Below are 22,885 nucleotides of genomic sequence, written 5' to 3'. Positions count from 1 at the left end.
AGAGTGGCTGTGGAAGACTGGTCCCTTAATGATGTCTGCAAGTGGCTGAGTAGCAATGACCGCCATGATTCTATCCCATCATTCCAAGGTTCACAATTTGTCTGAAGAATGCCAACTCTATTCAATTGTCCACTTTGCAGAAAACATACTTTATCTGTGTCCAGACTACTCACACATCCGGACATAAACAAATTGATGTTTCAGCGCCTATCGGTCACACATCTGCCGAAACCACAGAGAGCTTTTAAGCTCCAACTTAGATGAGAATTGGCCTCATGATGAATTTGAAACTGATCCCATTGAAGATGACGTGAGCGATATAGAGAGTCTGCCAGAGGCCGAACATGTTCAAGCCAGAGATCAACACCGAGCAGCTAATTGAAGGTCTCAAAAATAATATGTATTTTTATTTTGAAAATCAGGGTAGAACGCTGAGAATGCTAATTATTGACTAGAGATCAGCACTCAACACCATAGTGCCCTCAAAGCGCATCACTAAGCTAAGGACCCTGGGACTAAACACCTCCCTCTGCAACTGGATCCTGGACTTCCTGACGGGCCGCCCCCAGGTGGTAAGGGTAGGTAACAACACATCCACCATGCTGATCCTCAACACCGGGGCCCCTCAGGGGTGTGTGCTCAGTCCCCTCCTGTACTCCCTGTTCACTCATGACTGATGGCCAGGCACGACTCCAACACCATCATTAAGTTTGCCGATGACACAACAGTGGTAGGCCTGATCACCGACAATGATGAGACAGCCTATAGGGAGGAGGTCAGAGACCTGGCCGTGTGGTGCCAGGACAACCTCTCCCTCAATTTGATCAAGACAAAGGAGATGATTGTGGACTACGGGAAAAAGAGAACCGAGCTCGCCCCCATTCTCATCAACGGGGCTGTAGTGGAGCATGTTGAGAGCTTCAAGTTCTTTGGTGTCCACATCAAAAATAAACTATCATGGTCCAAACACACCAAGACAGTTGTGAAGAGGGCACGACGAAGCCTATTCCCCCTCAGGAGACTGAAAAGATTTGGCATGGGTCCTCAGATCCTCAAAAAGTTCTACAGCTGCACCATTGAGAGCATCCTGACTGGTTGCATCACTGCCTGGTATGGCAACTGCTCGGCCTCCGACCGCAAGGGTAGTGCGTACGGCCCAGTACATCACTGGGGCCAAGCTCCCTGCCATCCAGGACCTTTATACCAGGCGGTGTCAGAGGAAGACCCTAAAAATTGTCAAAGACTCCAGCTACCCTAGTCATAGACGACAAGCGGTACAGGAGTACCAAGTCTAGGTCCAAAAGACAGCTTCTACCCCCAAGCCATAAGACTCCAGAACAGCTAATCAAATGGCTACCCAGACTATTTACATTGCACCCCCTCTTTTACACTGCTGCTACTCTGTTTATTATCTATGCATAGTCACTTTAACTCTACCTACATGTACATATTACCTCAATTACCTTGACAAACCGGTGGCCCAGCACAGAGAGACAGAGATTGTAACGTTCTTTGTTTCACGGAAATGTGGCTCACTCGAGACACGCTATCGGAGTCGGTACAGCCACCTGGTTTCTTCACGCATTGCGCCAACAGAAACAAACATCTCTCTGGTAAGAAGAAGGGCGGGGGCGTATGTCTCATGATTAACGAGACATGGTGTGATCATAACGACATACAGGAACTCAAGTCCTTTTGTTCACCTGACCTAGAATTCCTTACAATCAAATGTTGACCGCATTATCTACCAAGAGAATTCTCTTCGATTATAATCACAGCCGTATATATCCCCCTCAAGCAGACACATCGATGGCTCTGAATGAACTTCATTGGACTCTATGTAAACTGGAAACCACATATCCTGAGGCTGCATTCATTGTAGCTGGGGATTGTAACAAGGCTAATCTGAAAACAAGACTCCCTAAATTTTATCAGCATATCAAATGCGCTACCCGGGTGGAAAAAACCCTGGACCATTGTTACTCTAACTTCCGCGACGCATACAAAGCCCTGTCCCGCCCTCCTTTCGGAAAATCTGACCACAACTCCATTTTGTTGCTCCCAGCCTATAGACAGAAACTAAAACAGGAAACGCCCATGCTCAGGTCTGTTCAACGCTGGTCAGACTAATCTGATTCCACACTTCAAGATTGCTTCGATCACGTGGACTGGGATATGTTCCGCATAGCGTTGGAACACAACATTGATGAATACGCTGATTCGGTGAGCGAGTTTATTAGCAAGTGTATCGGTGATGTTGTACCCACAGCAACTATTAAAACATTCCCCAACCAGAAACCGTGGATTGATGGCAGCATTCGTGCAAAACTGAAAGTGCGAACCACTGCTTTTAATCAGGGCAAGGCTACCGGTAACATGACCGAATACAAACAGTGTAGCTATTCCCTCCGCAAGGCAATCAAACAAGCTAAGCGTCAGTATAGAGACAAAGTAGAGTCGCAATCCAACGGCTCAGACACGAGAGGTATGTGGGTCTACAGTCAATCACGGACTACAAAAAGAAAACCAGCCCCGTCGCGGACCACGATGTACTGCTCCCAGACAAACTAAACAACTTCTTTGCTCGCTTTGAGGTCAATACAGTGCCAACGACACGGCCCGCTACCAAAACCTGCGGGCTCTCGTTCACCGCAGCCAACGTGAGTAAAGCATTTAAACGTGTTAACCATCACAAGGCTGCCGGCCCAGACGGCATCCCTAGCCGCGTCCTCAGAGCATGCGCAGACCAGCTGGCTGGTGCGTTTACAGACATATTCAATCAATCCTTATCCCAGTCTGCTGTTCCCACATGCTTCAAGAGGGCCACCATTGTTCCTGTTCCCAAGAAAGCTAAGGTAACTGAGCTCAATGACTATTGCCCCGTAGCACTCACCTCCGTCATCATGAAGTGCTTTGAGAGACTAGTCAAGGATCATATCACCTCCACCTTATCTGACACCCTAGACCCACTCTAATTTGCTTACTGCCCCAATAGGTCCACAGACAATGCAATCGCAATCACTCTGCACACTGCCCTAACCCACCTGGACAAGAGAAATACCTATGTTAGAATGCTGTTCATCGATTACAGCTCAGCATTTAACACCATAGTATCCTCCAAACTTGTCAAGAGTTTCGGGGTCTCGGGGTCGAGACCCGCCCTGTGCAACTAGGTCCTGGACTCCTTGACGGGCTGCCCCCAGGTGGTGAGGGAAGGAACCATCTCCACCCTGCTGATCCTCAACACTGGGGCTCCACAAGGGTGCGTTCTCAGCCCTCTCCTGTACTCCCTGTTCACCCATGACTGCGTGACCATGCACGCCTCCAACTCAATCATCAAGTTTGCAGACGACACTACAGTGGTAGGCCTGATTACCAACAACAACGAGTTGGCCTACAGGGAGAAGGTGAGGGCCCTCGGAGTGTGGTGTCAGGAAAATAACCTCACACTCAATGTCAACAAAACAAAGGAGATGATCGTGGACTTCAGGAAACAGCAGATGGTGCAACCCCCTATCCACATCGACGGAACAGTAGTGGAGAAGGTGGAAAGTTTTAAGTTCCTCGCGTACACATCACGGACAAAGTGAAATGGTCCACCCACACACACAGCGTGGTGAAGAAGCCTCAGGAGGCTGAAGAAATTTGGCTTGTCACCAAAAACAGTAACAAACCTTTACAGATGTACAATCGAGAGCATCCTGTCGGGCTGTTTCACCGCCTGGTACGGCAACTGCTCCGCCCACAACCGTTAGGCTCTCCAGAGGGTAGTGAGGTCTGCACAACGCATTACCGGGGGCAAACTACCTGCCCTCCAGGACACCTACACCACCCGATTTTGCGCAACTACGTAACTAAACTGAATGCAGGTATCGACACACGTGTTGCAGACGGTGTGATTGTGTCGTCTGTGGACCTATTGGGGCGGTAAGCAAATTGGAGTGGGTCTAGAGTGTCAGGTAGGGTGGAGGTGATATGGTCCTTGACTAGTCTCTCAAAGCACTTCATGATGACGGAAGTGAGTGCTACGGGAGATCAGATCCTGAAAAGGTTTTACAGCTGCACCATCTGGAGCATCCTGACGGGTTGCATCACTGACACCGCCTGGTATAGAGGTCCTGGATGGCAGGAAGCTTGGCCCCAGTGAAGTACTGGACCTACATGTACATATTACCTCAATACCGGTGCCCCCGCATATTGACTCTGTACCAGTACCCCCTGTATATATTTACTGCTGCTCTTTAATTATTTGTTATTCTTAATCTCTTTTTTTGTATTTTCTTAAAACTGCATTGTTGGTTAAGGGCTTGTAAGTAAGCATTTCACTGTAAGGTCTACACTTGCTGTATTCGGCGCATGTGACAAATAAGATTTGATTTGATTAAAAAGGGATTTTAAACCAACTTTGGGAAAAGTTAGTCATAATGAACATTCTGTAAAAGTACATCTGATGTCACATAGGGGTTATTAACTAGAGAGCCCTTTAGCTTGCTAGTGTAACGGATGTGAAATGGCTAGCTAGTTAGCGGGTACGCGCTAATAGCGTTTCAATCAGTTACGTCACTTGCTCTGAAACCTAGAAGTAGTGGTTCCCCTTGCTCTGCAAGGGCCGCGGCCTTTGTGGAGCGATGGGTAACGATGCTTCGTGGGCGACCGTTATTGATGTGTGCAGAGGGTCCCTGGTTCGCGCCCGGGTCGGGGCGAGGGGACGCCGTAAAGTTATACTGTTACACTAGGTTGCACATAAAATATATCTAATATCAATCAATTATGGTATCAAAGGCTTTAAAAATGTACTAGAATGTAGCTTACCAGAGACAAATCGCCAGGCGTTAAACTGGGCTGATGGACTCCCGGTAGTTGTTATCCATCCAGGCGATCCTGGCTCCAACCATCTGGAGCAGGTGATCGAACTGGCTTCGGCCCAGATGACAGTAACTTCGGAATTCCTACCATCTCTGGACCCACACAGACATGCTGCAAGGCAAACGCAGCGTTCCATTGGAAATTAATGTAGTTCGGGTGTACCAAAAACGCTAAAGACACAGTCGGTGTGTTCATAGCGCTAGATTTGTTGAATGGGAGTGAGGAGTGTTTTGATATTTATTTAAACCAAATTCTTATTCACAATGATGGCCTACCAAAAGGCAAAAGGCCTACTGCGGGGACGAGGGCCTGGGTTTAAAAATAAAAAATAAATACAATATAAATATAGGACAAAACACACATCACAACAAGAGAGACAAAGCAACACTACATAAAGAGAGACCTAAGACACCAACATAGCAAGGCAGCAACACATAACACAGAATTGTAGCAACAACATAACAACATGGTAGCAACACAACATAACAACAACATGGTAGCAGCACAAAACATGGTACAAACATTATTGGGCACAGACAACAGCACAAAGGGCAAGAAGGTAGAGACATCAATACATCACGCAAAGCAGCCACAACTGTCAGTAAGAGTGTCCATGATTGAGTCTTTGAATGAAGAGATTGAGATACAACTGTCCAGTTTGAGTGTTTGTTGCAGCTTGTTCCAGTCGCTAGCTGCAGCGAACTGAAAAGAGAGACCCAGGGATGTGTGTGTTTTGGGGACCTTTAACAGAATGTGACTGGCAGAACGGGTGTTGTATGTGGAGGATGAGGGCTGCAGTAGATATCTCAGATAGGGGGGAGTGAGGCCTAAGAGGGTTTTATAAATAAGCGTCAACCAGTGTGTCTTGTGACAGGTATACAGAGATGACCAGTTTACAGAGGAGTATAGAGTGCAGTGATGTGTCCTATAAGGAGCATTGGTGCCAAATCTGATGGATTTTCTGACTTAAAACACTGCACTCTTTGAGAGAGATAGTTAGCAAACCAGGCCAAAGACCCCTCAGAGACACCAATACTCCTTAGCCGGCCCACAAGAATGGAATGGTCTACCGTATCAAAAGCTTTGGCCAAGTCAATAAAAATAGCAGCACAATATTGCTTAAAATTAAGGGCAATTGTGACATCATTGGGGACCTTTAAGGTAGCAGTGACACATCCATAACCTGAGCGGAAACCAGATTGCATATCCGAGAGAATACTATAGACATCAAGAAAGCCAGTCAGTTGATTATTAACACGTTTTTCCAACACTTTTGATGAACAGGGCAAAATAGAAATAGGCCTATAACAGTTAGGATCAGCTTGATCTCCCCCTTTAAATAAAGGACAAACCGTGGCTGTCTTCCAAGCAATGGAAACCTCCCCAGAAAGGAGAGACAGGTTAAAAAGGTTGTAGATAGGCTTGGTGATGATAGGGGCAGCAACCTTAAAGAAGAACAGGTCTAACCCATCTGAACCAGATGTTTTTTGGGGGTCAAGTTTAAGGAGCTCCTTTAGCACCTCGGCCTCAGTGACTGCCTGCAGGGAGAAACTTTGTAGCGTGGCAGGGGAAAAAGAGGGAGAAGCATGGGGGATAGTCGCATTAGAAGGGGTGGGAGATGAGGAAATGTTGGACAGGCAAGGAGGCATGGCTGAGTCAAATAGGAATCCTGACTTAATGAAGTGGTGATTAGAGCTCAGCCATGTGCTTCTTGTCAGTAACAACCACATCATCAACATTAAGGGAGATGGGCAGCTGTGAGGAGGAGGGTTTATTCTCCAGGTCTTTAACCGTTTTCCAGAACTTCTTGGGGTTAGACACACAGAGAGAGAACCGCTCCTTAAAGTAACTAACTTTGGCCTTCCGGATAGCCTGAGTGCACTTATTTCTCATTTACCCGAACGATAGCCAGTCAGCCTGAGTATGCGTGTGCCGAGCCTTTCGCCAAATGCAATTCTTGAGGTGGAGTAACTCTGCAAGATCACGGTCGAACCAGGGGCTGAACCTGTTTTTAATTCTCATTTTCTTTATGGGGGTGTGTTTGTTAACAATACCACTGGAAAATATTGAAAAAAGAAGGTCCAAGCGTCTTGGACAGAGGGGATCAAGCTGATTCTATACCATTTTACAGAGACCAGTTCATGAAGGAAGGCTTGCTCATTAGTTTTTTAGCAAGTGTCTATGACATATCAGGACAGGTTGTTTCACTGTGAAGCCATTACGAACAAGGGCTGTAAAACAGTGATCACTAAGGTCATTGCAGAAAATACCATAAAAGGTAATACATATTATAAAAATCTCAACAGCCATGATACTGTCATTCAAATGGTCAGAATTGGTTATGCATGCCAACACATTAGGCCAGAATTAAGAGTAGGCAAAGTCGTCGTGTCAGGCGAAATGTATAGCTATCAAACGTTTTACCATTGCAACATTTGATGTAGGCTACAGTCACATTCACCGTGGGAGTGCTTCGAGTTCACAGGTGGCGATGCCTCATCGCGATTGGTTATTCCCCACTGTTTGTAACACTGTCATTGAGTGTCATCACTATCTTTCCTTTGCTTTACCTCAAACCGTCACGATTACCAGCTGAGAAACTTTTATGAGTTGATTTTACTCCTGATTCAGAGTTTGTCTGAGCGGTGTCTTAACACCATCCTAAAACATACTCTGAGCTGTGAGTTGTTGTCTTAAAACAGGTTAACAGGACCTTTTATCTAGCCTAGTATACCCATATTTTATTTTTGCAAAAAAAGTAGTGTGTATTTCCAGTATTTTGCTAACGTTACACTGCGACATAGAACATAAATATGAACTACTGAAACCCCTACTTAGATGTGAGTTAAATGCAACTACCACTATACCACTAGTTAAATTACTAGCTAGTTGCACTACGTGTGTAGTTCCTCGCCAACATTTCTGACAGATTTTGGTGCGGAAACTGTAGAAGATGTAATTTAAAACCCTTCGCCGACACACGTCGGATTTGGGCACGGAAAGAGCCTCGTCTGCTGCATCTTAAGGGGGGGGTTAAACATTTTGGAGAAAGACATTTTTTACTTAGTGCTGACGCGGACTGGGAGCTGGAGCAGCCGACTGGACTGTAAACTCCACCATGTTTCTTTGGGTTTTAGTCTTAGTGGCCTTCGTTTCCAGAACAGAATGTTATTTTTCGGAGGAAAAATATCAAGAAGAATCGAAAATTCAGCAGCCAACGATTATTATTGCGATCATTGCTCGGAACGCGGCGCATTCTTTGCCATACTACCTCGGAGCGTTGGAGAGGCTGAACTATCCCAAAAACCGCATCTCAGTATGGTAAGTGGCAGCCATCCCGCCAGCGCTGTTTCCCCGGACGCTATTTGTTCGAATGTCCATTTATCAAACTCGCGGGCGATCAAAGGTCAGTCGCATTTAGTTTAGATTAAAAATACCAACCCTCTTCTCCCCAGTTCCCACAATCCCTTTAGAACCTTCGACCGTCACCCGAGATATAACATAATGAGTGTAACTTTGTTTTCCAAGTTTGTCTCTAATGCAGAGTTTATGAAAGTTAAATTGTAGGCTAGGCCGACTGTTGCACTGCATTATGCAATTATATGGTTTTCATTATAATAGCCTATACTTTACACTACAGTCTGCATGTTACTGTATGCTTTGCACAGATGACATGTCCACGTGATTCCTCTGTAGCCCTAATGGGATTTCCTCTTGTGCACATTATGTTTTTCATACGGAATCTTTCTGCATATTCATGATCAACTCTTCATTAGGGCAAACGATGTGCGTGTCTTTTCTCGATTGCACGTGTAATGTTACCGCATTGGTTGATCCGATTTGCAGTGTCTTTGATTCCTACTTGTGTTGTGCTTGTATGCAAACCAAGTGGTCACGTTATACACGGACTCCTGTATAAGTGCCAGACAGTGTGTCTTTATTCCCATGTCTGCAGGGCAGCTACAGATCACAATGCTGACAACACTACAGCGGTTCTGAAAGAATGGCTGACTGTCATGCAAAAGTTCTATCACTATGTGGAGTGGAGGCCCATGGAGCATCCTACGTAAGTTCGGTTTCTGTTCAGCGTTACCTTGTATTTTCCAAAAGTGTGTGTGTGTGTGATTGGAGACCTGTAGAGCATCCTTCACGAGTTCTGTTCAGCATTATCATGAGTTCCACATTGTCATCCAAAAAGCGTGTGTTGTCGATACAGTTGTGCACCTCCCAAAACCAAAGGCCAAGGGCTTAAAAACATCTGGTCAATATCAGCCCCTGCTTTGTTGTATAATCTTACCAGCACACCCAGACTGTAATATAAAAAATGCTGTTTAAGGAATGTAACTTTAAAAAAGGATGAAGAGAAAAGAGCGCTTCAAAAACAATGTTAGGTGTTTACAGATACTGATACACAGTGCTAGCCTACCTCAGGGAACTTCTAATTTTATCTCTCTACGTACACTATATATACACACACACACACACACAACAGTATGTGGACACCCCTTCAAATGAGTGGATTTGGCCATTTCAGCCACACCGGTTGCTGACAGGTGTATAACATCGAGCACACAGCCATGCAATCTCCATAGACAAACATTGGCAGTAGAATGGCCTTACTGAAGAGCTCAGTGACTTTCAACGTGGCACCGTCATAGATTGCCACCTTTCCAACAAGTCAGCTTTTCTGCCCTGCTAGAGCTGCCCGGGTCAACTGTAAGTGCTGTTATTGCGAAGTGGAAATGTCTAGGAACAACGGCTCAGCCGCGAAGTGATAGGACACACAAGCTCACAGAAGGGGACCCCCAAGTGCTGAAGCATGTAGCGTGTAAAAATGGTCTTTCCTCGGTTGTAACACTCACTACCGAGTTCCAAACGGTCTCTGGAAGCAATGTCAGCACAAGAACTGTTCGTCGGGAGCTTCATGAAATAGGTTTCCATTGCCAAGCAGCCACACACAAGCCTAAGATCACAATGTGCAAGGCCTCCCGAGTGGCGCAGCGGTCTAAGTCACTGCATCGCAGTGCTTGAGGCGTCACTACAGACCCGGGTTCGATCCCAGGCTGTGTCACAACTGGCCGTGACCGGGAGTTCCATAGGGCGGCGCACAATTGGTCCAGCGTCGTCAGGGTTAGGGGAGGGTTTGGCCGGGGATGGTGGCTTTATTTGGCTCATTGCGCTCTAGCGACTCCTCGTGGCGGGCCGGGCGCCTGCAGGCTGACCTTGATCGTCAGTTGCACAGCATTTCCTCCGACACATTGGTGCAGCTGGCTTCCGGGTTAAGCGGGCGGGTGTTAAGGAGCGCAATTTTGGTGAGTCATGTTTCGGAGGATGCAAGACTCGACCTTCTCTCCCGAGCCCGAATTGCAGCGATGAGACAAGATCGTAATTGAAATTGGGAAAAAAGGGATGTAAAAAAAACATTACAATGCACAGTGCCAAGTGTCGGCTGAAGTGGTGTAAAGCTTGGACTCTGGAGCAGTGGAAATGCATTCTCTGGAGTGATGAATCACGCTTCACCATCTGGCAGTCCGACGGAAGAATCTGGGTTTGGCGGATGTCAGGAGTATGCTACCTGCCTCAATGCATAATGCCAACTGTAAAGTTTGGTGGAGGAATAGTGGGCTGGGGTTGTTTTTCATGGTTCGATCTAGGCCCCTTAGTTCCAGTGAAGGGAAACCTTTACGCTACAGCATACGATGATATTCTAGACGATTCTGTGCTGCCAACTTTGTGGCAACAGTTTGGGGAAGGCCCTTCAAGGGTCATACAGAAATGGTTTGTCGAGATCAGTGTGGAAGAACTTGACTGGCCTGCACAGAGCCCTGACCTCAACCCCATCAAACACCTTTGGGAGGAATTGGAACACCGACTGCGAGTCAGGCCTAACCCCCCAACATCAGTGCCCGACATCACTAATACTCTTGTGGCTGAATGGAAGCAAGTTTCCGCAAATTTGATTTGATACTGTAGCACGTGTGTGTGTGCATTTGATTGATTGTGTGTGTCTTGTTCTGCCTGTGCAGGTCCTACCCAGGAGAGATGGGGCCTAAATACTGGAGCAACGGCAGATATGAATACCTGATGAAACTCAAACAGGCTGCTCTCAACTTCGCCAAGCAACGCTGGGCTGACTACATACTGGTACAGTCCCAACTCTCTACTCTGTCCGCTGACTAGAAGTTCTAGGTTTAATCGCATGAGTTTATCCACTGCCTAGAAGTAGAAATCAAGGGTTGTTGGGGTCAATTCTATTTCAATTCAGGAAGTAAACAAAAATTGCAAATCATTGGTTTTCAATAACCCTGCCTCTCTATCAAGATCATCACTGACTCTTTACTCGAACTTAAACACTCGCAAAAAACACACTCTCTCATACTACTCCAGTATGCAGACACAGACAACATCTTGACCAACCCAGAGACCCTCAACCTCCTGATAGCAGAGAACAAGTCTGTGGTCGCCCCCATGTTGGACTCCCAGGGAGCCTACTCTAACTACTGGTGCGGCATCACGCCACAGGTAAGAGAGCGTGTGCGCGCTTGGGTATGTGTCTGATTTACAAACGCCCGTGTGAAAATGAAATGTGTATAATATTGCACACTGGGTTTTGTTTGAATGAAAGATTGATCTGTGTGTCTGTACTCAGGGTTACTACCGGCGTACGGCTGAGTATTTCCCCACCAGACACCGCCACCGGCTGGGCTGCTACCCGGTGCCCATGGTCCACTCTACCTTCCTGCTGGACATGAGGAAGACGGGCATGAAGAAGCTGGCCTTCCACCCCCCTCACCAGGACTATTCCTGGCCCTTCGATGACATCATCGTCTTCGCCTTCTCCTGCCGCGTCTCAGGTAGGGGCCGACAGTACAGCATGTACACACACACTTTCTCTCGCTCGCTCTAGTAACATATAAATCGCAAACGTCAGCGAGTTCAAAGTACGAGGCCAGTTGGTTACGTTCACATGTTGCTGGTACTCCATGTCGACATTAGCTGTTTGATGAGAGTTGACTGTGCGATTCCAGAGGTGCAGATGTACCTGTGCAACAAGGTGAGGTATGGGTACCTGAACGTCCCAGCCAAGCCTCACCACACCATAGAGGACGACAGCATCAACTTCAGCCACCTCATCCTGGAGGCCATGAGTAAGAAACTTTATCATATTCTAAAGTTATTTGAGAGTAGGTGCTATATTCTATAACTATTAGATGTGTATTAATAACAGCTCTGTTCTCTTTCCAGTTGACGGTCCCTCCATGGCCCCCTCCAAATATGTCAGCCTCTTCCCCAAACGGAGAGACCTCATGGGCTTTGATGAGGTGACAGAAGCCAGGGGCGCCCAAACCTCTCAAGGACTAGAGTAGATCAAATAAGTAGAACTGGTTTGGGGGGAAACTGCTGTAGACGAATGGTGTCCTACTCGCTCACTCAATCTATGGATCATTGTGTCTTAGTTGACCTCTGACCCTGACTCTCCATTAATGTAGGTGTACCTGATCAACCTGCGTCGGCGTCAGGACCGTAGGGACAGGATGCTGTACTCTCTCAACGAGCTGGAGATAGACGTCAAGGTGGTGGACGCCATAGATGGAGGGTGAGAATTAGCCTGATAATTCAGACTGAATCATTCTTAACAGAGCTGAATTCAGTCTGATTTCTAGGCTGGGTGAGGATGCAAAGCTTGGCAGAGCTATAGCACTGAGGGATATGTGCTTACAAGAGAAAGACGGACACTGTGTATATCTTACAGAGCGCTGAACAGCAGTGATATAAAGATCCTTGGAGTGGACATACTACCTGGTTACTATGACCCATTCTCTCGCCGCACCCTGACCAAAGGAGAGGTGGGATGCTTCCTCAGCCACTATTACATCTGGAAGGAGGTGAGGATCAGACGCACACGGACGCACTTGCACAAATATAAATCCACAACAAGAAACCAAAAATGGTTGCTCGAACAGAACGGGGAACTAACAAACAGTCACTAACAACAACCTAAATCAAACAGGTGGAGTTGTAGGAGGGCTTCTCAGACACTCATGGGGGTGTCCACTGAATGTTGACTAGCAACAAGAATGACAATTTATGACTAAATGACAATGTACTAAATGTAACTGAAAGTGAGACCTAAAACACACCCACCATGTGTGCCCACAAAATTCGCCCCAGACAAGGCAAACCAAAATAAAAACCCACTCCAACTTATAATATGGAGTTAAGTGGCGCAAACTAAACCAAGACAGAAAGGCTTTGTTTATCAACTTAGACACAAAGCTATAAAAAGGTGCAGCTCTTCCAACATCTCTCATGCCAACTGGAGCATCGGACCAGCCGCTCTTAAATATCACCTGGCTAACGAGATGACAAGCCAGCACAGGTGTAACACATACTGACTGACAAGGTGACACCAATCAGTGCTAATGTCCAACCTCGAAATATAAATGGAAAAGACAAAGCCTGTAATACCTTCCCACATATTTTTGTTGGATGAGTTTGCTCACAACCAACAGAAAATATTCCATTTCACAAAATGGTCAACTTAAATGCGTTGCTACCTAAATGTTAATTGGTGGTCTCTCATACAAGACAAAACAGCCACTTATTTATATATATATACATATACACACTACCGTTCAAAAGTTTGGGGTCACTTAGAAATGTCCTTGTTTATGAAAGAAAAGCAAAAAAAAAGTGTCCATTAAAATAACATGAAATTGATCAGAAATACAGTGTAGACATTGTTAATGTTGTAAATGACTATTGTAGCTGAAAATGGCAGATTTTTTTATGGAATATCTACATAGGTGTACAGAGGCCCATTATCAGCAACCATCACTCCTGTGTTCCAATGGCGTTGTGTTAGCTAATCCAAGTTTATCCTTTTAAAAGGCTCATTGATCATTAGAAAACCCTTTTGCAATTATGTTAGCACAGCTGAAAAATTTTGTTCTGATTTAAAGAAGCAATAAAACTGTCCTTCTTTAGACTAGTTGAGTATCTGGAGCATCAGCATTTGTGAGTTCGATTACAGGCTCAAAATGGCCAGAAACAGCTAACTTTCTTCTGAAACTCGTCAGTCTATTCTTGCTCTGAGAAATGAAGGCTATTCCATGTGAGAAATTGCCAAGAAACTGAAGATCTCGTACAACTCGGTGTACTACTCCCTTCACAGAACAGAGCCAACTGGCTCTAACCAGAATAGAAAGAGTGGGAGGCCCGGTGCACAACTGAGCAAGAGGACAAGTACATTAGAGTGTCTAGTTTGAGAAACAGATGCCTCACAAGTCCTCAACTGGCAGCTTCATTAAATAGTACCCGCAAAACACACTACGAACACTCTAGGGTACCTTTCTGATAACCCATCAGGTTCCTCATCTTTGGGTTCCTTACAAACGACAGGATTTAGCACAAATTTCCCTCAAGCCAAATCGTTGCCCAAAATGAACGAGACCTACTTCACCGGTAGGCTAGATCTCACTTGAGTTCCACATTATACACAGGAACTTCCATAAGGCAAAGGCAAAACACCCTCCAATATTAAGGATTGGGCTGCCCCAGTGTCTCGCGGTATCTTCACAGGCTGCTTAACAGCATCACCACTCTGCAGAGACACGAACCCGTCTGAAACAAAGGGTTCATACACATCTGAGATATCCCAACCAGATATTCACGGGCTGGAGTGCTCCCACAAGAAGAAACTGTTTTTCCCCTCTCTCATTTTTTCTGTTTGTCTCTCAGTGTCCTAGGTTAATGTGTCCTCAGTAATGACAAACTGCCGCATACCAAGAATCCGTTTCCTGCTGATCCTTGTCTTTGGGCACTAGGGGAAAAGATTGAAACCTCGCAGTATGAGGTGACGTCTCTGGATTGCTTTTGTGTTGGGGTAACTGCTGGGTGCTTTGTTTGTCAAAGACTCCAGCCACCCGAGTCATAGACTGTTCTCTCTGTTACCGCACGGCAATAGGTACCGGAGCACCAAGTCTAGATCCAAGTGGCTTCTAAACAGCTTCTACCCCCAAGCCATAAGGCTACTGAACATCTAATCAAATGGCTACCCAGACTATTTGCATTGCAAATAGTAATTTATGCTGCCGCTACTCTCTGTTATTATCTATGCATAAGTTACTTGAATAACTCTACCTACATGTATATATTACCTCAATTACCTCGACAAACCGGTGCAAACATGGACTCTGTACCGGTACCCCCTGTATATAGCCTCGCTATTGTTATTTTACTGCTGCTCTTAATTATTTGTTACTTTTATTTGTTATTTTTGTAGGTATTTTTCTTAGCTGCATTGTTGGTTAAGGGCTTGTAAGTAAGCATTATTAGTAAGCAAAGTAAGCTCTACACCTGTTGTATTTGGCGCATGTGACAAATACGATTTGATTTGAAGGTAGTTTTATGTGTCAAAACTGCAGTTTTGTCAAGAGTGAGGTCCTTGTGCTCATAAATGTAGGTAGCAACCCTTTCGGGAAGTCAATTTCTTCAACTGTTTGAGTAGTATGAGTGTCTTTTAAATCCTCAAGGTCCTTGACCTCTTGAGAACCACACCGCTGGTCAAAAAGACATGCTTGTTGCCTTGCGAAATTCAACATGGCTTTGTGATTCAGTCTTTTTTTGTTATTTACGGAACTGTTGTCTCTATGCCTCTAGGACCAACTCGTAAGCCCGGAGGATAGAAGCTTGTAATCTGAACTCTGGTCAAGAGAGAAATCGGCGTATACTTTTTTAGCATTTCCCACAAGAACACTTTGGAGGAACAGTGACCAAATATCTCACGGCCATTTTAGGGCCGTGTCGAATTCTCTCAAATAGAGGAAAATATACGCCCACCTCCTTTTCGTTGAAAGGCAGTACAAGCCGCCTGTTCTGACCAAAATCCAACTCTGAGGGTACAGGATGGCCCGTCTTGATTCTGAGTACTTCCATCTCTTTTTGTCATGCTTCCACCTCCATCTCTTTTAATTGAATGGCATGTTCACGTTCTCGATCTAGTCTGGGTGCACATTCTCTCTTCCTTTCCTTGTGCTAAAGTTCTCATTTCTGTTGCTCCCGTTTTGCCTTTAGTTCTACCTCTCTCAGTTGCACGTCTACAGGGTGTCCTCTACCCCCTGTAGGACCCTTTTCATCATCCTCCCTCTCCAGGATTTCCTCCTCCACCAAAGCTGTGTTGATTTAACTCTGACTACTGCTTTTGAATCTGCATGTGCCACTTTGATGTCATAATTCTTTGTTTGCATTGATGAGCAGGGTTTTCCACAAAATTCTTCCAACTGAAATTCCATGGTGTTCATTTTTTAAAATATATTAACCTGTGTGTTTATGCAACTTTCTAACTGATTTCACCAATCTTATAACCCCTCTGAGTGGTTGTCAGTGACAGAAACTCTACCAAAAAAGTGTATTTTGAACACTCAAATATCTGGCTACAGTAGAGCTTCAGAATAGGTGATTAGAGCGACTACCGTACTCATAGGAAACAAGATCCCGGAGGAACACACACACACACACACACACACACACACACACACACACACACACACACACACACACACTCTAGACCTGGGGGTTATGTTAGAAGCAGCTTAATTGACTTCTTCAGTGAAGCAGAAATGCTTCTCTGGTCTGTCATTAGAGCTTTTCTTAACTACTAGTTATCATCCATTCTCATCCATCTCTGTACCTCTCCGCTCTCATCTCCCCCTACTGTCTCCCCCTTCCTTTCTCCCCCTCTCTCCCCACCCTTCTCTCTCTCTCTCTCTCTCTGTATCTCTCTGCCTCTCTTTCTCTTTCTTTCTCTCTCTCTCTGCCTCTCTGCCTCTTCACCCCTCCATCTCCCCCTCCCTCCCCTTCAGATGGTAGACCAGCAGATGGATAAGGCGCTGATCTTCGAGGACGACGTGCGTTTCCAGGCCAACTTCAAGCGGCGCGTGCTGCGTCTGATGGAGGAGGTGGAGATGGTGGAACTGGACTGGGACATCATGTGAGTCAGTGTCACCGTCACCCAGGCGACCATGCAACAGCCGCCCACCCGCGTTGTCATGGAGACGGAGAGGAAAGGGCCGAGCTGCCCTGGAGTCATTTCGTACGATGAGCTAAACTGGGTTGAGAGGGGGAGGGGGGGGGGGGGGGGGTGCTGTTAATTGTTACATCTAATGTAATAATTGCATATTAAGTTGATTGTTTCTTTTGTTATTACACAAGTGGAATAAAGAATAGTCCAGTTCCACAGCAGTTACTACACTAGCAATATGTCATCCTCTGCCTGACCTGCCTCTCTCCGTCCTCTGTCCGTAGTTACCTGGGCCGTAAGCAGGTGACGCCGGGTGACGAGGAGGAGGTGGTGGAGAACGTGAGGAACCTGGTGGTAGCAGACTATTCCTACTGGACCCTGTCCTACGCCATCTCTCTCCAGGGGGCCCAGAAGCTGCTCAACGCCGAACCCCTCTCCAAGATGCTGCCCGTCGACGAGTTCCTACCCATCATGTACGACAAACACATCAAGTAAGTATAATTTGACATTTTCTTTATTTCTTCATTTCTTTAGCCGCTCGCAAGTCCTCAAGTCATTGAGACCAAACACACCAAGTAAGTGGAACTGTAAACCTGAAGAATTGTGTTAAGTACACCCAAGATAATCGCCTGACTTTCGCTCGAAGGGATAACAGTTTTGTGGATTGCGGAAGACCTGGGTTCAAAACCCAGTCAGTGAGAGAACCAGTGTCACAAGTATCCAACCTGTCTTTGATGAATGCTGTCCCTGTCCTCAACGAGCCAGCTCCAAGGGTCCAATACTAGGATGAGTTTCCTGAAAGTTTTGTGTCACTAAGATCATCCATTGCCAACAATGGACATGTAAGGAACTGCAGAGCTGTAACTCTGCTTTGTGCCACTCAATATCGCAGTGCGTCGTGAGAGGTAAACAATGTCCTGTTAAGGCTTGAACAGCCATGTCTTGAAATATGCAGACAGACAGATTGAAAGTACGTTTACATTGTAATACTTTTGACAGCCGACTTTCTAGATCCGCCCATAACTTTTGGACTTTATAACATAGCTGCGGAAAGTAGGGGTGCCGAATCCGAATACATTTATTTATTATTATTTTTAAGTATTTTCTTTTAGAAGAAACATTTTTTATTCACTAAAGTAGTGCACTAGGCCTTCTCTAGTCCTGTATTAGTGGACCGGTATAGGCATCTGTAGTGCGGGCAAATTATAGCAGTCTGTAGCCCCCCCCCCCCATCTATCTACATTGATCAGTCCAAAATGACTTTTTAACTCTGTCACGGAAATAGATGTATTTCCTGTTACCAAGGCATTTACGGTTTCTATGTCTTTCGTTTTCTATGTGGACCAATTTATCGGTGAATTCTGAATATCTATCCAAGTATTGTTCCATAAGGCTGTGTTTTTTAGGGAGTGATATTGATTTCTTGTACAATACGTTTCATTTTCTTCCATATCGCCACAATTTATTCAACTTCATGACCCCTTTTCCTCCCTAATTTCGTGATATCCAATTACGATCTTGTCTCATCGCTGCAACTACCCAAATTTGCTCGATAGAGGCGCTTCTTTTAACACCCTTTCCGCTTAACCTGGAAGCCAGCGGCACCAATGTGTCGGAGGAAACACGGTTCAACTGACGACCGCAGTTAGCCCGTACAAGGAGTCGCTAGAGCGCGATGAGCCAATTAAAGCCCCCCGCCCGTCCAAACACTCCCCTTAACCTAGACGACGCTGGGACAATTGTGCGCTGCCCTATGAGAGTCCCGATCACGGCCGGTTGTGACAACCTGGAATCGAACCGGCGATTGTGGTTTAGACCGCTGCGCCACTCGGGAGGCGTTATAGATGTTCTTAACTGTGAAGTTGTTAATGTGCCACAATTTATTACATTTCATGACTCCTTTCTATGCGCACCAAAAGTACGATGTGCTTTACTGAATTTCCCTGTGAATGCCTAACACTGTAAGATCGTATTTTATAACATACCTAGTCATGTTGGCAATAGAACGAGATTTCAAATGATGCCCACCTGACCCAGATAGCGATTTATAATGGGCCGTTTTTGGATTGCGTAAACAACAACGGTAATTGTGTGATGACGGGGATGCGGGGTTGCGTTCCAAACAAAACAACTACAAGGGTGCTCGCTCTAGTTCCTCGATAGTTAAAAGACTCTTCTTTCAATCGAAAAAAGCGCACTGAAATGACGTAGGAACTGCGCACACTTTGGAGAGGTGTGTGTGGCCACTTGGGAGACACCAGTTAGTCCTCTCACTCAAACGCTTGTCATTTATTTGTCTTATGTTGCACCTACGCCACATTTTCCAGGACTATTCTTATCACGTCACTGAATGTATGCGGTGAAAAGTACAGTCAAACTCAACAGTGTAACGTTTGGCTTCAGTCTTGTCAGGTCAACAGTTTTGTCCTCAACTTTGGTCCAGTTTTCCAATCATCTCCAAACTGTTCCCTTTCAATTGCTGCCATGCTTTTCCTATTTCTTCTGTAAGAAACATGTCAGTTTAGCCCCTATCCATATAGGCCAATTCCCACATGTAGCGCATTCTCACTTTAGTTCAATCAAAAAAGCGCTGCTTTGTTCATGTGAGTGTCTCCAGGCTTTCTGCAGACTGACTTGGCTTGTTGTAGCATTCCAGTTTCATGTGGTCAACGCTCTCGCTCTCTCTGGCTCTCTCTGGCTCTCTCTGGCTGCTAGACCAAGTTAATAAAGCCCAGAGAGCCTTGGGAAGAAGTCTGTTGGAATGCTTTGGTGTCCTTTTTGAGACTGCCTTAGTGTTCCGTCATGCGTGGAAACCTGGCCAGCTGCCATAATCCCTATTCCCTGCTCCACCTTCCACCTCTTCCCCATTCTCTTTTTCCCCCTCCGCGGTTCTTCTGATTCGATAAGCTTGACTTGTCCCGAAAAGAATTCACTAGAACCACATGGAGTTGAATCTGGGCATTCTGACACACTGACTCGTTTCTTCCAAAAAAGTTGTCATTCCTACAGGAACCTGATATCCCCGGTACTTGTGTTCTAATAAGCTTGTCCCCACCAAATGTTGAGCGTGTTCTCACATGCTTGTATTAATCTCTCACTCTGAATGTTCTTTTGTCATTTTTAGAGGTCACACTCAGAACTCTTATCCTCGTTAAGATTATAGTTTTGTTGAGAGTAGCAGCGAATTGTGGCCAACAGTAGGTTTCTATAGTAAACAAAGTATGTCCATGCTCTTCTAATCTGGACAGTTCTCTCTCAACCATGTAACTGCTAGTTTTCGAGTGGAACTGTACATTTCTCAACGTGTCGTCGTTGTCTATAGCCTGTGACCACCAGTAACTCTCTCAATTAGAGGTTTTAACACGTTAATATCGCCATCTGACCTGATATCTAACACCTCCCTCTTCTGTTCCACAGTGAGGACTACAAGTCTCACTTTGCTAACCGTAACCTGCGGGCGTTCTCCACGCGCCCCCTACTGGTGCAACCAGCCCACTACGCCGGGGACCCCGAGTGGGTGAGCGACACGGAGACGTCCACGCTGTGGGACGACGACAACGTGCGAACGGACTGGAGGGGCTCCCACAAAACCCTGAAGGGGGCACCTCAATCCGACATGCTGCAGGCAACGTATAAGGATGAGCTCTAGTTGAACCGTATTAGTGCCTGATTCACACTGTAGGGCCCAACTCCAACTGTACTGGGCTGACTCGGATGTCGTCTTTTCACGTTGTTCTTTTTACAGCACGGTTCCAGAAACTAAAGGAGCCAGCACAGATCGGATCGGTTTGGCCTCAGTAGTGTGAAAAGTGTAATGGGTTACTGGTTATATTGTCACTGTTGACAGAGAGGAAGATAACTGCTATTCACAAGTGCCTTCATTTCTGACTGTATATTTCGACCATTTTGTACTTGGTATGTCTGTCCATAGTCACTGGGAATGACCGGATATACATACATTTGTGAAGCCGGCTGAGGCTCCAGAGACTTGGTCTGCTCACATCAAGTGACCCCAGACCTGTTTTCAAAGTGTTTGTGTGTGTGTGTGTGTGGCTTTGTTTGTGTAAGAATGCTGCCGTTTTTATATATGGCTCATGAACATTGTCCTTGGCTGTCCATCTGTGCACCCACTGAACATTCCAGGGTCTGGGCTCACCTCACTGTGCACTTAGTACCTGAGGGTCGGACGACAGAAATACCGGAGGGAACCATTCTCTTTTATATCCCATTCTACTCTTATTCAGTGTATTGTGAGAACAGACTTAAAAGGTTTTCTTAATTTAGTAAAGTAACTACGTACAAGTTGAACTGCGAGCCCTCGCACAAGGTAAGGATCCTGTAGCTAGCAGTGTGAATGATCTATGATAGGAAGCAGTGTCTCTCTCTCTCTCTATGCCTGACCTCGTGGTAGAGTCTCTCACTAGAGCGGACAGAAGTCAACAGAGCAGAGAGAAGCCTGCCAATTTAGGTGTTGTTAATGGGGCCAATTGCTACAGCGATCATGTTACAATCTGACTGAGCTCATTGGTATTGGTTTGTGTTGGTGTTTTATAAATGTATACAAATTCCATTATTTGTACAATTATATACAGTTTTCCTTATTTATTTTTAGCATTATATTGTGATTTTTGAATGCACAATATTAAACCCAAGTGCAATGTCTTATGGGTAGTTTTTTTGTCAAAGAAATGCATGTACACTGTGTACAAAACATTAGGAACACACTTAATATTGAGTTGCACTCCCCCTCCTTTTGCCGTCAGAACAGACTCAATTTGTCAGGGCATGGACTCCACAAGATGCCGAAAGCGTTCCACAGGGATTCTGGCCCATGTTGACTCCAATGCTTCCTACAGTTGTGTCAAGTGGGGTGGACCATTCTTGATACACACCGGCAACTGTTGGGTGTGGAAAAACCCAGCAGCGTAGCAGTTCTTGACAGATTCAAACCGGTGCACCTGGCACCTACTACCATACCCGTTCAAAGGCACTTAAATCTTTCGTCTTGCCCAATGGTCTCAAGACTTTAAAATCTTTCTTTTAACCTGTCTCTCCTCCCCTTCATCTAAAATGATTGACGTGGATTTAACAAGTGACATCAATAAGGGATCATAGCTTTCACCTGGTCAGTCTGTCAGAGAAAATGTTTTGCTCACTCAGTGTTTATGTCAAGCAAAAGTAGCACATTTGTCAGGAGCCTTGCTTGTGCCAAAAGTGTTAAAAATGGATGTGACAATTATGTAACTTAATTGTTTTTACATGAATAAAAATCTACTTCATTTTTTATTATAATGCGTAAATATAAATGTCCTCTTTAATTTTGAAGACATTATGTACTGACATGAAAGCACCACAAGAGGGCATACTACCCCTTTAACCAATCAACATGTTGGCCATAAAAAAATGAATGTTTCAAATATTGATTTAATCTGTTACTTATTAAAACTTTGCTGTGCAGTGAAGGTAAACCTTGACTGGAATTTTGAAAAGGGAAATTCTCTTTATCCCTTTGTAGGAAGTGTCATTTTTAGGGAAGTGTAGTAACTCTGAAATTAGTGTCTTCGACTCACACCCAACTTGGGCAGGAGCTGGAAAACATATATATATTTTTTAAATGTCCTCTCACTGTTTGCTGTTCCCACAAGAGCTAGCTCTCTCTCTCAAACACTAACCACGCTGTGGAACAAGTTTGTCTATCCATCCATGTCACAATATTAACCCCCCCCTCTCTCTAGATAACAAGACTTGCCTAAGCTGAGCAGAGATGGGTCTGAAATAGGCGGGTACATTCCTTCCCAGACATTCCTGAGACTCCCCACACGCATGCATGGTAACCTATATGCCAGGGTTCACTGAACTGCACACATGCATAGTAACCTTTTAGTTAGGGACATTCTGTCAACTGCATATGATTCTGTGAACTCGATGACCTAATTTCTCCAGTGCCAATAGTCAGCAGAAGGTCCCGGAATAACATCTTCAAACGAAATCCGTCAT

The 22,885-nt window shown here is 45.4% G+C and overlaps 1 protein-coding gene across 1 annotated transcript; it reads left to right on the top strand.

Moving 5' to 3' along the window:
* The first annotated feature begins 7,462 nt into the window (after positions 1–7,462).
* On the top strand, positions 7,463–21,550 carry cercam (cerebral endothelial cell adhesion molecule). Its single transcript, XM_023983409.2, has 12 exons — positions 7,463–8,187; positions 8,822–8,932; positions 10,893–11,010; positions 11,254–11,388; positions 11,516–11,720; positions 11,895–12,014; positions 12,112–12,188; positions 12,357–12,463; positions 12,620–12,752; positions 16,731–16,858; positions 17,173–17,379; positions 20,306–21,550. The coding sequence occupies exons 1-12, from the start codon at positions 7,985–7,987 to the stop codon at positions 20,535–20,537; spliced, it is 1,776 nt and encodes a 591-aa protein (XP_023839177.1). The 5' UTR covers positions 7,463–7,984; the 3' UTR covers positions 20,538–21,550.
* Positions 21,551–22,885: the final 1,335 nt, after the last annotated feature.

Source organism: Salvelinus sp. IW2-2015, linkage group LG4q.1:29 (genome assembly GCF_002910315.2).
Source record: "Salvelinus sp. IW2-2015 linkage group LG4q.1:29, ASM291031v2, whole genome shotgun sequence".
NCBI classification, from domain to species: domain Eukaryota; kingdom Metazoa; phylum Chordata; class Actinopteri; order Salmoniformes; family Salmonidae; genus Salvelinus; species Salvelinus sp. IW2-2015.
Note: the sequence above shows the minus strand (reverse complement) of the source record. Positions and strands in the feature narration are given on the sequence as shown.